This window comes from Betta splendens, chromosome 7 (genome assembly GCF_900634795.4).
Source record: "Betta splendens chromosome 7, fBetSpl5.4, whole genome shotgun sequence".
Classification (NCBI taxonomy): domain Eukaryota; kingdom Metazoa; phylum Chordata; class Actinopteri; order Anabantiformes; family Osphronemidae; genus Betta; species Betta splendens.
The window spans coordinates 15,142,888-15,155,458 of record NC_040887.2 but is presented as its reverse complement, the minus strand read 5'-3'; the positions used below and the strand labels follow the sequence as shown (position 1 = coordinate 15,155,458).

General features: G+C 51.0%; 2 protein-coding genes across 3 annotated transcripts in view; one reads left to right on the top strand and one right to left on the bottom strand.

Annotated features, from left to right (window-relative positions):
• Positions 1–336: 336 nt before the first annotated feature.
• On the bottom strand, positions 337–2,972 carry pex10 (peroxisomal biogenesis factor 10). The gene is made up of 6 exons (XM_029157400.2): positions 2,615–2,972; positions 2,324–2,404; positions 1,728–2,140; positions 989–1,155; positions 758–893; positions 337–649 (listed from the first exon to the last, which is right to left on the bottom strand). The coding sequence occupies exons 1-6, from the start codon at positions 2,724–2,726 to the stop codon at positions 581–583; spliced, it is 978 nt and encodes a 325-aa protein (XP_029013233.1). The 5' UTR covers positions 2,727–2,972; the 3' UTR covers positions 337–580.
• Positions 2,973–3,751: 779 nt separating this feature from the next.
• The window catches only part of plch2a (phospholipase C, eta 2a), a 75,607-nt gene continuing 66,787 nt past the window's right edge, over positions 3,752–12,571 (top strand). Inside the window, exons 1-2 of one of the 2 annotated variants that reach the window (XM_055510242.1) lie at positions 3,752–3,887; positions 9,916–10,441. In XM_055510242.1, coding sequence (XP_055366217.1) covers positions 10,288–10,441 — 154 coding nt within the window. In that variant the 5' untranslated portion in view covers positions 3,752–3,887; positions 9,916–10,287. Of the gene's footprint in view, positions 3,888–8,017; positions 8,173–9,915; positions 10,442–12,571 lie in introns of those variants that run through there. The other variant, XM_041071458.2, reaches the window with a different exon arrangement.

Sequence of the window (12,571 nt, the reverse complement as noted above, 5' to 3'; positions counted from 1 at the left end):
AACAAGAAATCATGAAAAAAAACCTAAGCCATGCCAAGCATTACTCACTCCTGTTTTGTGTATTAAATGAAGCGCCTGAACATATTTAACTGATTGAGCTCTGGATGCAGTCCCTGCCAAGTTCAACTTGTGCCAACAAGTTCAACTTGTACAGCAAACTAGTTTGTTGTAGTCGGCTTAAAAAATTAACAGGTAATGAGGACTTAAGCTCCGGGAGAGACTCTGGAGCTTGTCATGTAGTATGATGAATACTTCATACAGTAATGAGTAATACGAAGACAGGACACACATGCGCGTGTAGAACCCTGAAAGTTTAGAGCTTCACGTGCACATTAATCTGGTTTTATGTCTTTAATCACAAAAAAACATTCAGACATTTGCGTGTTTTAATTAAACTAAACACAATACTTACATGGCTTGATTGATACAATCCCATAATAATTATTCTGAATTACATCTTGTTAATTCATTCGAAAACAGAATGATATTGAATGGCGTGCCAGAAGAAGGTGCTGGAAACCCTGTTTGTCATCACGCGCCTTTAGAACAGTCGGCCTTCCTGTACGCCCACGTCCTGCTCTTAGCTGTAGTTCCTCAGATAGACCAGCCTGTGAGGCTGCAACTTCTCCCGGCACAAGGGACACTCTGCCTGTGTGATGTAAAACACGGAACAGACGTGGCAACGTTAGATTTTACAGGCAGTTCTAGCTGAAATGATCATAGTGTGAGCCATGACATGGTGGTGATGGATCCTGACCTTGTTGTTGCACCACTCTGTGATGCACTCCCAGCAGAAGAGGTGTCCACAGGGGGTGGAGGTGGAGTGTCTCCTCTCCTCCAGACAGAGGATACAGCGGGCAGCTCTGGGCCTCGAGCTCTGTGTGCGCTGAGGACTGGAGACAGGTCAATGAGTTCTCCATTATACCGAGCACATGTAAGTCTATTTTTGTGACGATTCAGCCACTGAGTACCGGCCCTGGTTCCGTACCTGAGGTTCCTGTAGAGCTTCCACTCCTGCCTGGCTCGCTGCCTCTGTCTGAAGTTGTTGAGCTGCAGACAGACGGTGAAGAGCAGCTGAAGGAGAGACACGGCTCCCAGCAACCTGTAGCAGCTCCTGATGGTCCCGTCGCCGGTGTTCGGCCCCATCACACGCAGCTACACACAAAGAATGAAGCAATACAGTTGTAATGTGTCTTCATGTGTCAAGATCAACAGAAACCACAGTTATTATGAGTTTTACATGTATTTTTGTATGAGGTACTGCAGTAACAATACTTTTGATACTTTTAAAAAGAAAGAATTATGAAACACAGGGAATTTTTAGTTAATGTTATAAAAGCAAAGGGTTTAAACATGTCTATGTTGGCTTTACACTGGCAAATTATGAAGTTATAATTTATTATTTGGTACAATTTGTTTAAGTTAACTTATTTAACAATGCTGTTTTAATGGCTATAGTTTGTGCTGCTGTGGAAGTGCATCACATTTTAGTTAGTTATTACTGTGTTCCTGGCTGCTTAACACACTAACCTTTAACAGTGGCTAGAAAATGTGTTACATGGTACTAAGGTGGATTTGGCCGCAACACAAACAGCCATGTTTTTCGCCAGAAATTCTCCCTCTACTGAAAACAGGGCCTCGTCACTCTTACGCGTACTGATTGATTGTGAAATCTGAAGGGTTTTCTCTTAAATCTAAACGGACACCACCGGGTTTCCGTCACCTACATAGCTGATTCCTGCCACCCTCCTGGACAGGTGATAGAAGCAGCCACCGATGTAGAAGAGAGCCACGTGGAGCCGCTGCAGCAGGGTCAGACCCTGCCGCAGGACAAACACGGCAGGCAGACACGCACTCCTCTGGGGTTCTGACAGCAGGCCCACCGCCCGCGCCACCCATCGCCTCAGCCACAACTCCAGGCTCCACGGCCCAGACGTCGCGTGCCTGCGACCGGCGGCCGCGCGGCTCTCCTGGCCCCCTTCCAGTTCGTTCTCCAGGCAGACAAGGAGCTTGTCCAGGAGGTACGGGAACAAGGCATGGCAGAGAACAAAGAGGCCTCGTCTGGCTCTGGACGGGATCTGTCGTTTAGTGGGATCCACTTGGACGATGCTGACGTACTCTTCACCCAGAGTTTGATAACCTTGGCAGGACAATTATCCCAAAACGTTAACTGTGCTTGTGTATAAAGTATATATGATATGCACATGAAGACTGTGAGCTTTAAAAGATTGCACCATTCTTTTCCCTTAAGTTTTACATAAATCCCAGCAGGTAAACGTGTAATAAATAACATAGATTTCAGAAGTGTTTGGTGAGTAACTACCAGAGAACGTTGTTAAACCATAGTACGTGATGTCTGACAGCAGCTCGATCTCTTTCCTCCAGTCCAGCCATCGTTTGGATCCTATAGCAAAACAGTCAACATTACATATACTAACGTGCCTATTCTTACGACACCGCCTATTTAATGCTCAAACGCTTTAGTAACAGACGCAGGAGAATAGGAACCGACTCCCCGACACTACCTGCTACTGAGCTAACGCTAATTACGAAGTTACTGGCTAAAGTGAAGTAGTCGTATCTAAAGTGGCGTGTTATATTTGAACAAACCTACCAGCGACCGCTTGGAAGGCTTCGTTCGCGTTGTTCCTCAGGACGCTCTGGTAGAATTCGTCCTTCTGACTGGAGCGGATCAGCTGGGACTGGTTGGCAGGAGCTAGAGGCATCGCTAGGCGGCTAACATGCTAGCAGCCTCGGCTAGCTGAGACAGCTCATGGTGCAATGTTTAAGCTAGCAGGCTGCGTTAAGCGCCACTGCATTAGCCTCGGCCAAAAGGATAACGCTAAAGCTCGCCGGTGACCGTTGATCTGACAGAGTTTTGCTTGTTTATTCGACAGATGTCACCGATTCCTTTCGAGGAGGAAACAGGAGAAGCAGCAGCAAACTGACGCTGTAGCTCATATGTTACAGCGCCACTTACCGGTCGGAGGTGGTATATAACCACCTTCTACCGACGTGAAATCAACCTTTTATTAGTGTTAGAACCTACATTAACTCATCAATACTCATCATATGCAGTTGTTAAAAAGAGGGAATAAACGAGTTGACAAAGAATGACTTTATTCCCAACCACCCACCGTCATACAGTAAAAACTAACATTTTTAGCAAGCATGTAAATGTATTTAAAGAATTCCCAGGTTTTGTAAATCCCTGTATGATTTTAAATAAAATAAAAAAAATAAATAAAATGTGTATGGCTATACTATGTTTACGTTCCAGTTAAGCCGATGTATTTCAGAATGTGCAGACAATAAAGCAGTGGCACCTGACGAACACCCTACAGTAAATCCACCTCGTCAACACGTCTGCATTTGCTGCTGTGTGATAAGCGCGGCTACAGAAATGCTCGGTTGCCACGGCAGCCCTCTTCCACCTGAGTAAATCAAGTTCACTCATTCATTTAGAGCGCTGGCAGTTTGGCTGTGATCTCCCTGGAAAGTTGCAGAACCAGTTCCTTTGTGTGGCTGGTGCTGCTCCCTGAGCCGGCCCGGTGTGTTCTAACCGCTACAGAGAACATCCCTTCAGAATCCCACTCCCGCTCCTTCACCGCGACCTCCCTCGGCACCGGTCCCGGCCCTCGGACGGTCGGTCGGTCCTGCCATCATTCGCACCAGGAAGTTGAACTTTGCTCCGGGTTTGCGAGGAGGAGGAGGAGGAGGAGGAGGAGGAGGAGGAGGAGGAGGAGGAGGAGTTTTCCTTTCCCTCCATTGAAGCGGGGAGCAGCCTGTGAGCTGTTGCAGACCAAAGGTAGATGGTGTGGGAAGCGCTTTGCTGCCTGGGACTAAGCCACAAACAGCCACACGGGGAGAGTGTCCGGTTTCCACAGGTAGGAGCGCTCTGTTTGTCTACCTGCAGACATTTCATAGCACTTGTTGGCTGAACTGGTTTCAGCGGCGGGAACGCGACTCAGAGGAGTGATCACGCTTTAGTGATCGCAGCCGCTGTGATTTATACATTTACTGTCAGACTTTGGCTGCACTGTGTGGATTAGTGTGTAGAAGGTCCACCTGAAAATGACTCCTACTGGAAAAGAAGCAGGCGAAACTCTTCCCGGGCTTCGATCAGAAAAACGAGGTTTGAGCCGTGTCATCACATTCTGCAGCGCAGGATGGTGATGACAGATAAACATCGCGGCGATGTGAAATCACAGCCACGGCTTCAACGCTTCCACCGCCACAGACCTGAGGCTCCTCCACAGACAGTTTCACTGGTCACAAGGAAACCTGGGATTCACATGTGGTCAAACATGGTGCTAGGAAATAAGACACACTTATTTATTAATAATAATGTTTATTTTATATGAGCTAAAATGGTGCATTATGGGACACAGTCGGTTCTGCTGCAGGGTTCCTCTCCACTGTTACCTAGTGTAAGGTCTTCAAACTTCAAAGACAGGATCTTAGATATCAGCGTGGCTTTTATTGCGCATGGTAACTGTAACTGAACCCGTGTCCGTGAGGCTAAACTGAGCACAGAACAACAATAGAGATAGAGTAGATTGTGTGTGGGTGGGGGGTGTTTGTACAGGCATGTCCTTAAAGGACCCTACAGACACACACACACACACACACACGCACACACACACACACACACACACACACACACACACACACACACACACACACACACACACACAAAGGAAGGGAAGGAAGCAGGGGAGGAAGCAAGGTGACACCTGCTGAGGAGGCAGAGAGCGCGTCGCTTCCATAATTACCTCAGACAGCAGATGTTGCGTGCGCTGATTATGCGGCAGCGCCGAACACGCCATGTCTGGGGTTCACCCGGATCCGCACTCTCACCCAAACACACACGGGAGGCCGTTTCCTGACATCACACGGGGTTCGCGGATGTGACAGGTTTTATTAGCGCCTCGGGCGCCTCGGGGCCCTCTGGCAGATAAACAGCCCGTGTGAGCAGGTGGTTGCTGGCTGTTCTTCTCGGCCACGTCGCGTCATATTCTAAAGATTATGAGCGGCGCCTCCAGGGTGACGGCGGTGCGACGGCGGCCTCGGCTGTGCTCCTCTCCGCACACAGACGTCCCAGAATCACGGTCTAGTTAGAGGAACAGGTCGCTTTTATGACCGCGTCATCCAGAAGTTACGGCGGCCAGATGGAGCTCGCCGTCTGGCCGCCGTAAATCGGACTGATGAGGAGCCGGATCGGTTCCGCTGTCATGAAGCTGTCGGCGGCACCTGTTCATCTCATGGTGTCTTTTAAAGGTTGAATCAATTAGTCAACGCCACCGTCCCTTTCGTCAGCACAACCGCACAAACAGCCTCTTTTTTGGCCTTGTTAATAGTTACACGTGTGTCTGTGCCATTAGATGGGCTTTATCTCTAAAAGGAGGAATCTCTGATGCTCGTGGACGCGATCGTCCATGCTTTTTGAACAGGAGGCGGGTGCGCGCTGCACGGAGGCCTCACGTTTCTCCACACGTTTCTCACAGCGGGGGACTGGGGTCGAGTCACCGTTTTCCTCAGGGTGTGAATGTCATGCACATTCAGCAGCGCTTTCCCCCCTTGACCTTTACGAGTCCCTGAGAGTTTCATGCATGATCTACTGTGGTGGATGAAAGAGCGCGATGGTCTGAAGGGCACGGAGGAGTCTTCCCTTCGAAGTGACCAAGCGTTCCCTCGGCGACTTTGCTCCAAAGTGATGAGCTGCGACGCTGTGGTGCCTGTTTCACACAACTTGCTTCTGCAGAGGGTTTTCATGATGGCGCCTCTTACTTTTCATCATCAACACTGTGGTGGACCTCTGGCAGCTCCCTACCAGACTGCTGTAGGAGCGTGTGTGGATAATGTGTGTGTTGTGTCGCCAGCCAGCAATCAAAGCAAAACACTTAACACTTAATACGCCTGAGGTGTGTAATCGCGGCGTCTGCCGGCTCCAACTCCACATTAGACTCACTGTGCGTTTAGATTCATCCTTTCCTTCATGACCTCCGGGTGTCTGGAGCCCGGTGACCTTTTCACATAACTTTGAGTGTCATGACCTTGGGAGACGCCGCCCACATGCAGAACGTTCAGCAGCGTCCGGTTGACAATATTGAAAAGAACCTGGCATCCGCCCTGGAAATGAGCCGTCTGATGAGTGGAGCTGCCTTTGAAGCGTCGTGGGATAAAACCTCCGGTGCCTGCACCAGGGGACTTTTTATGAATACAGAGCCTGGGGCAGGTGTTGTGTTGTGGGTTTCTGTGCAACACTTCTAACAGTCATGACAGACGTGAATCACGTGTACGAGAGACGCGCGGCGACAGTGGGGCCTGAGCCCCGGCGTGACTGGGCTTTGATGGGAACGCTGGTCCTCGGTGCCGGTGGAGCCTTGTGTTCCACTGGGTGTTGGTTTTCATCCGCTTTCAGCTCGGTCACGGGGGATTTGAGGGGTCCACTGTGACCCACACAAGCAAAGACTGAATATAAGCTGCTCACATGCAGACATTGTCTTAGACATTTCCTGCTCAATGGAAACACTCACTTTGCTCCTTATCGTATGCTGCTATTGGAGCTTCATTTATTTTTGTCACGGCATCTGTTGACACCTGCTCTTTTTCTGAATAATCATAAATCTGCTGAAATATTCCTCACCGATCTAACTCTAATTGACTGTAATGAGCAGGCAATTACAGCGTTTACTCCCTAAACACCACACACATTTAAGAAGAAGTAATGAGTCAGGCCTCAGACATCGTCCTGGTCCAGCGGTTGCACCACATTGGGGATAAGTTTTGAAATGATGCTGAGTCGGCAGGATGCAGAGGAAGGAGCTGTGACTGCGGGCCTCCACTCGCTGGTGGATCCTGAATCAATGAGCTGACATGTGCAGCGCACACATGTGTGATGCTCCATAAGCTCCAGCGTGTGCAGCGGCGCCGCCGGCGGCTCAGCGGAGCTCAGAGAGCTGGGTCGACTGACTCACCGCGGCCGTGCGGGTTCTGCTGACGCCGTCTCACACCCGCCAAGCGCCCGGGCCCGAAGGGCTGAGAGTGTGACGTCACTAATCACTGCTTCAGAGTCAGTGTGAATCATAACTCAGCTCAGCGCCTCCATTCAGAGGCTGTTGATCTAAGAACCCAGGACATCCAGTTTCAGCGTCTAATATTTATCATGTTTGTCTATTGCTTCACGTGGGCTTCAAGCAGGCTGCTAAACAGTGGAGTAAAGTGAACTATACATGTCAAGACAGATCGGCCACATGCGTTCGTCCTCTGTCTCCCACACTGATAGACGTTCACTTCCAGTCTGAGGGCTGAGGCTTTGAATATCGGCCGATAGCTGATCTGTTCTACATTCAAATTTAACAAACGAAACCGGCCTCACTCTGAAACAGTCTCCACCCGTTGTTTGGTTCCATGCTGCTCCAGCTGGTCCTCTCTCTCTCCTCCGGTACCTCACCCCAACCGGTCCAGGCAGAAGGCCGCCCGCCCTGAGCCGGGTTCTGTTAAAGGGAGTTTTCTTTGTTGTCTCTTTTACTTACTAATCGGCACCGTGAGCCTCCAGTAGCCCACAGGCCTGAGTCATCGCACCTGAGTCACACCCCCAGAGTCTGTGTGAAATAATGGAGCGTCACCGTCATTTTCCTCGAACTGAACTACGTCGTTTTACTTAAATTCCCTCTGGAAAACCAGGATGATAAATGAATTCAATGGTGCTCAGGAATTCCAGCTCTACCGACAACTGAGGGAATGAATGAATGAATGGGGGAACTACGTCCCCTAGCATGTTGGAATTACCACTTAACATTCCACACACACACACACACACACACACACACACACACACACACACACACACACACACACACACAGCTCCCCCTCCCCTCCCGTGTCCAGGTGTGTTGTGTTGGTTGGGAAGCGCCGCGTGCCCGGACCTGCAGCTCGGGCGGTCTGACCGCCGAGCCGCCAGCAGCAGCTCCCAACACGTCCTCCGGCCCACAACGCAACGCCCAGCTGCCGGGGACGCACTCACACCTCACCCCAGCGCCGCTCAGCCAGCTCCGGGCGGCCGGCGGATCCCGCACGCGACGCGCAGCCGTTTTAACGGGGAACTCAGCCACGGCGGAGGTTTGTGTGCTTCACCGCAGCGGGGGACGCGCGTAGCGAGGCGGCGAGGTAGGTAAACAGAGGAGGCGGAGGCCGGGAGGCGAGGCGTGACACGTCTGGAGCTGTCACGCTGTGCGGCGCGAACGCCTCAGCTTTCTCTTAATCTGGAGGAGATCATTGTCTCCAAATCCTTTAAAAGCCCCAAATGATTTGTTATTTTAACATCTCCAGCCCTTAATTACGGACCCTCTGTGTGACGCTTCGCTCCCTCTCTGTCTGCAGTTTTCTTGCGGCTCGCTGCTGCCTCCAGGTTTGACTTTTACACGGCTATCAATCATTTAACAAGTGTAACTTCCGTCGAGGCTCCAAATATAGCGGCGCTGGAAACGCAATGCGAGGTCAAGTGGAGTTTAAAGGGTCACAGACGGAGCTCTGGTCCTTCTTCCAGCACAGCTTCCTCTCTTTCACCTTGATATCACTCAGGTTCATTCTTTGGGCCAGTAAGCGTTCTACATAAGCAGCAAAAGCGCATAGGAGCAGATTCTCCTGGGAGGAGGGTGGGGCAGCGACCCCACCCGGGCCTGATCCCAGGGCCGTGAGGATGAGGAGCTGCAACGCGCTGAAGGACAGGGCGGCTCATGACTTGCTTCGCGGTACATGTGTAGAAATGAGAAGACGAATGTGCTGGAACTGGCACCAGCTGCCTTTTCAAGCCTTCACGTTGTTCAACGGTTGCTTGGATCCGGTCGGACCCGGTCGGGGGTTCGTAATGCTCACTTTTATAGCAGTTGACATCTCGTGACCAACATTGGCCACTGGACTAAGTCCTTCCCTCCCCAGGACTTAGCATCAGACAGACAGTCGCTGCTGTGATGCCGCTGCAGGGACGGTCCAGCGTTTTAGGTGTTCGAGCTTCACAGAGCTTTGACTGCAGCTCCTCAACAGAGAAGCAGCTTTTGAATAGTCGAGATTAATCGTGCTCATAACTCTCCAAAATGACGCACAAAGGAGGATTTCTGTCTTCTGCAGTGGGTGTGAGACCCTGAAGGGCAGCGGCGCTCATGTTCCACATCAAAGCGCGTCTATGGGGAGGGGGGGGGGGGGGGGGGGGGGGGGGGTCTGGGAAGTCTGATAAAGGCCCCGGAGGGATTTTAACAAGCAAACAAATGCTTGGTGACGTCACAGAGACAGAGGCCTCTAGCTGCTGATGGTCTCTGGAACCTGTTAAACGTTCTGACCGATCTGTCGTCGGTGAGGCCGCATCGTGGAAGTCACTTACTGTAGTTAGCAGCAGCGCTAATGCTCGTCTTAAATCAATACTCGTGTCTGTATAATAAACTAAAGCCCTTTGAGCTCCGCTGTGTTGCGCCCCCATGTTTGTTCAGCTAACCGTCTCCTCAGCACTCATGTGCTAGCGTGTTCCTAGCGAAGCCTTCGGTTTTAGCCGCTATGCTTCACCAACTTTAATAGACTTAGAAAGGACAGATTGAAGTTTCCTATCGTTATCGTTAGTCCTCTGACCTGCTGCTCATTTACCTTTTCAGGCCAGTCTGTCGGGCATTATTCTTTAATCAATCAGTGGATGTGTGGTTCCTGCATTATTGTCCATTGTCTGAACTCCCGCTGGTTCAACATAATGTCATTTCTACTGAGTTGCTGAAGTTTTGCTTACTTTAACCTAAACGGCAACTGTTCCGCTGTGATTGAAGAGAAGAACTGAGACGTGCAGGTGGTTCTGACAGACCATGTGAAGTCTCGTGTTCATCACACGCCTTATCTTCATGTCTGTGTGTGTCTGTTCTGCCACTGTAGGCGGCTGCGGCGGTTTGGACTCTACTGGACCTGTTGGAGCAGCAGAAGTGATACGCTCCGACAGATGTCGCTCATCATCATCTGCTCGTGACGATGAAAACAGCCAACGCCCCCTCAGGCTGCTGCAGCTTCTCAACACCAGTGTGATGTGTAATGTGGGGATCATTCAAACACATCACCTGGAACGTGTGTTGGAATTCTAACCTAAATGTTGGACATCGTGGATTTTTCACTTCTACCAGTGGATTTTGGGCTCATCTTTATTTCCTCAGATCCCCTTTGAGTTTTTAAACAGTGAGTAAGTCAGAGTTAGCTCAGCAGCTACACTTGTGTGAAGCACCGTGAACACCTCACACCTGCCTGGGAGCAGTGATGGAGTCCGTGGCAGCTAGGATGGCCATGGTAACGGACTCCCCCAACCCGTCGCTGAGGTCAAGGACCACCGCCACCACGGACCGCAACTCCTTCGTGAGCACTGCCAGCCTTGCCTGCAGCCACTTCCTGTCAGCCAATGTCCTCTGTGTGGGTAAGTGCTGGCCTGCGTGGCTGAGTGAGTGAGCTGACTGTGAGCTTGTATCATTAATGAGGACTGACTGGCCTGCTGGGCCTCATTCTGTGGCCGTACAGACGTGAACTTGTGGTGATCTTGCTTTTGGCGCTGTCCACTTGTGCACGACACCAGAGGCCAAAGTGCATTTTAAAGCCAGATGTGAAGGAGTTCATCACCTCCAATTTGGGACCATCACTGTTTGGAGAAGTTAAACCAACTCACTCTCCAGATCTGGACTCTAATTCACTGATGTGTGTCAGAGCCAGTGAGTCCAAAACAAAGCACAAGTCAACGGTATTCTGACAGCCGGCGATTAGCATAAGGAGCCAGCTGTTATGGAGAGGTGCAGTAACTGACTCATGCTGGGGTGGCACGGTTCCAGCTGGCTGCAGCGCTGGAGCTTTGCTCATGAGTTGTAGCATATGAGCAACTAATCTCATTATCCTGTCAACATCCAAGCACCATCTACTGTAGAAGCAAGCAAGCAGATGAATGTGAGTGAGCGATCAGATTGTTATGTTGTAAATCCAGCGTAGGCAAATGTATAATGAAGCCATTGTTTTTCTAAATATACTCAGACGCCACAGATTTGAAGCAGAGTGTGTATTTTCACGCCTCAAGGTTGAAAACTCCAGAAGTATTGAAATAACTGCAAAGGTCAAGAGGGTATTAGCCGCCTGATGTTGTTGCTCTGCAGACCCGGAGAGAGGCTTGGATTGATTCGTCTGCATGGCTGAAAAGGACACAAATGTCATTCAGCGTGGTGCAAAGTCCTGCCGCATCAACGCACCACACAAAACCAGGCGCTGCAGACGATTAGACCCTGTGCGGCTCCGACACGCGCTGAGAGCATGTTCAACGCCTTTAACAGCCAAACGCGGCCCCGTCAGCGCCAGTGGTGGCTGCAGCGCCCGCTGTGAAGGCTCGGGTCGGGTCGGGTCGGTCCGGCGCCTGTCTGTTGCCTCTCCCCATGTGGCAGCTGGATCTGGCTCCAGGACAGATGTGGAGGATGATGGATGGATGCGACCCTGCTTTCTGCATTCAGTCTCTGGTGTCTTGACATAAATGTTTCAGTGGGTTTGATCCACTCACGCCACAGCTCTTTCCCTCTGTGTTGACTTAGGTCCTGTCCTTTATACATTTCTATGCTTTGGATCCTCCTGCAGCCTCTTACCTATTTATTAACAGTTGAATTGATGTACTCTGACCTCGTAAGTGTGCTGGAGCTGATCCCATTTGACATTTGGGTGAAAGGGGCCGCTCACCCTGGACCGACCGCCGCTCCATTACGGGGCCACACACAGAGACAGAAAAGCATTCAGGCTCGCACCAACCAGCGAGTCAGAGCCTCCCGTGAACCTGAGTGCAGAGGGTGAGAGAGAGCCCACGCAGACAGAACGTGCCTCTACAGAACTGACTCTGTTTATTTATTGCACCAGGAAGGCGACTAATAGCGCGTCAGGAGCTGGGGGTGAGAAAACACATGCTGCTATTAAGGACGGGCTGTGGGAGGATGGGAGCGGCGCGTGAGGAGAGACGGCGGGGGGGCGCTAACAGGAGGCTGACTGCGCGGCACGCAGAGATGCTCGTGGAAACGATAAAGCGGGAGAGGAAACTGCAGGTGGTGGTTTCTGCAGGAGAATCACGGCCACAGCTTCGTTCTGCTGACCACTGCACGGAGTCCTCCGGCAGCGGCTCTCTGTTGAGTGGAGGAGTTCAGCTTCAAACCTAACACTAGGAGGAGAAGTGCAAATGGCTCCGGGGAAAGATTTGATTGGTTCCATAAATGCTTAATGCGCCTGCAGAGCGGAGGGGCCCCGGGTGCCGTCAGCACTAAGCCTGTGTCAAGGACCTCCGTTAAACACAAGCAGCAGTAACTGCTGCCGGGGGCCCGATGTTCACGGCAACGCTGCAGCGGGAGATGAGCTCAGGCAGCCGGGCTGAAGACCGAGTCCAATTAGCGAACGGCGTGCTCCAGTCGTGTCTTCATTTGCAAACGCAGCGTAATCACTTCACCTGCACTAATTGAGTTGCGTTCGCAAACAAATTGTCGGAGCTCAACGACTCCGTTTGTGCCTGTCTGCCAGTTTGATGGATGTATTTACT

Bases quoted from the DNA above. Each gene is read 5' to 3' on its own strand.
- pex10 (XM_029157400.2), bottom strand. From the start codon at position 2,726: ATGCCTCTAGCTCCTGCCAACCAGTCCCAGCTGATCCGCTCCAGTCAG. The intron at 2,141-2,323 runs GTAGTTACTCAC...TGTCCTGCCAAG, and splicing joins TGGTTTAACAACGTTCTCTG to GTTATCAAACTCTGGGTGAA. The intron at 894-988 runs GTACGGAACCAG...ACCTGTCTCCAG, and splicing joins AAGCTCTACAGGAACCTCAG to TCCTCAGCGCACACAGAGCT.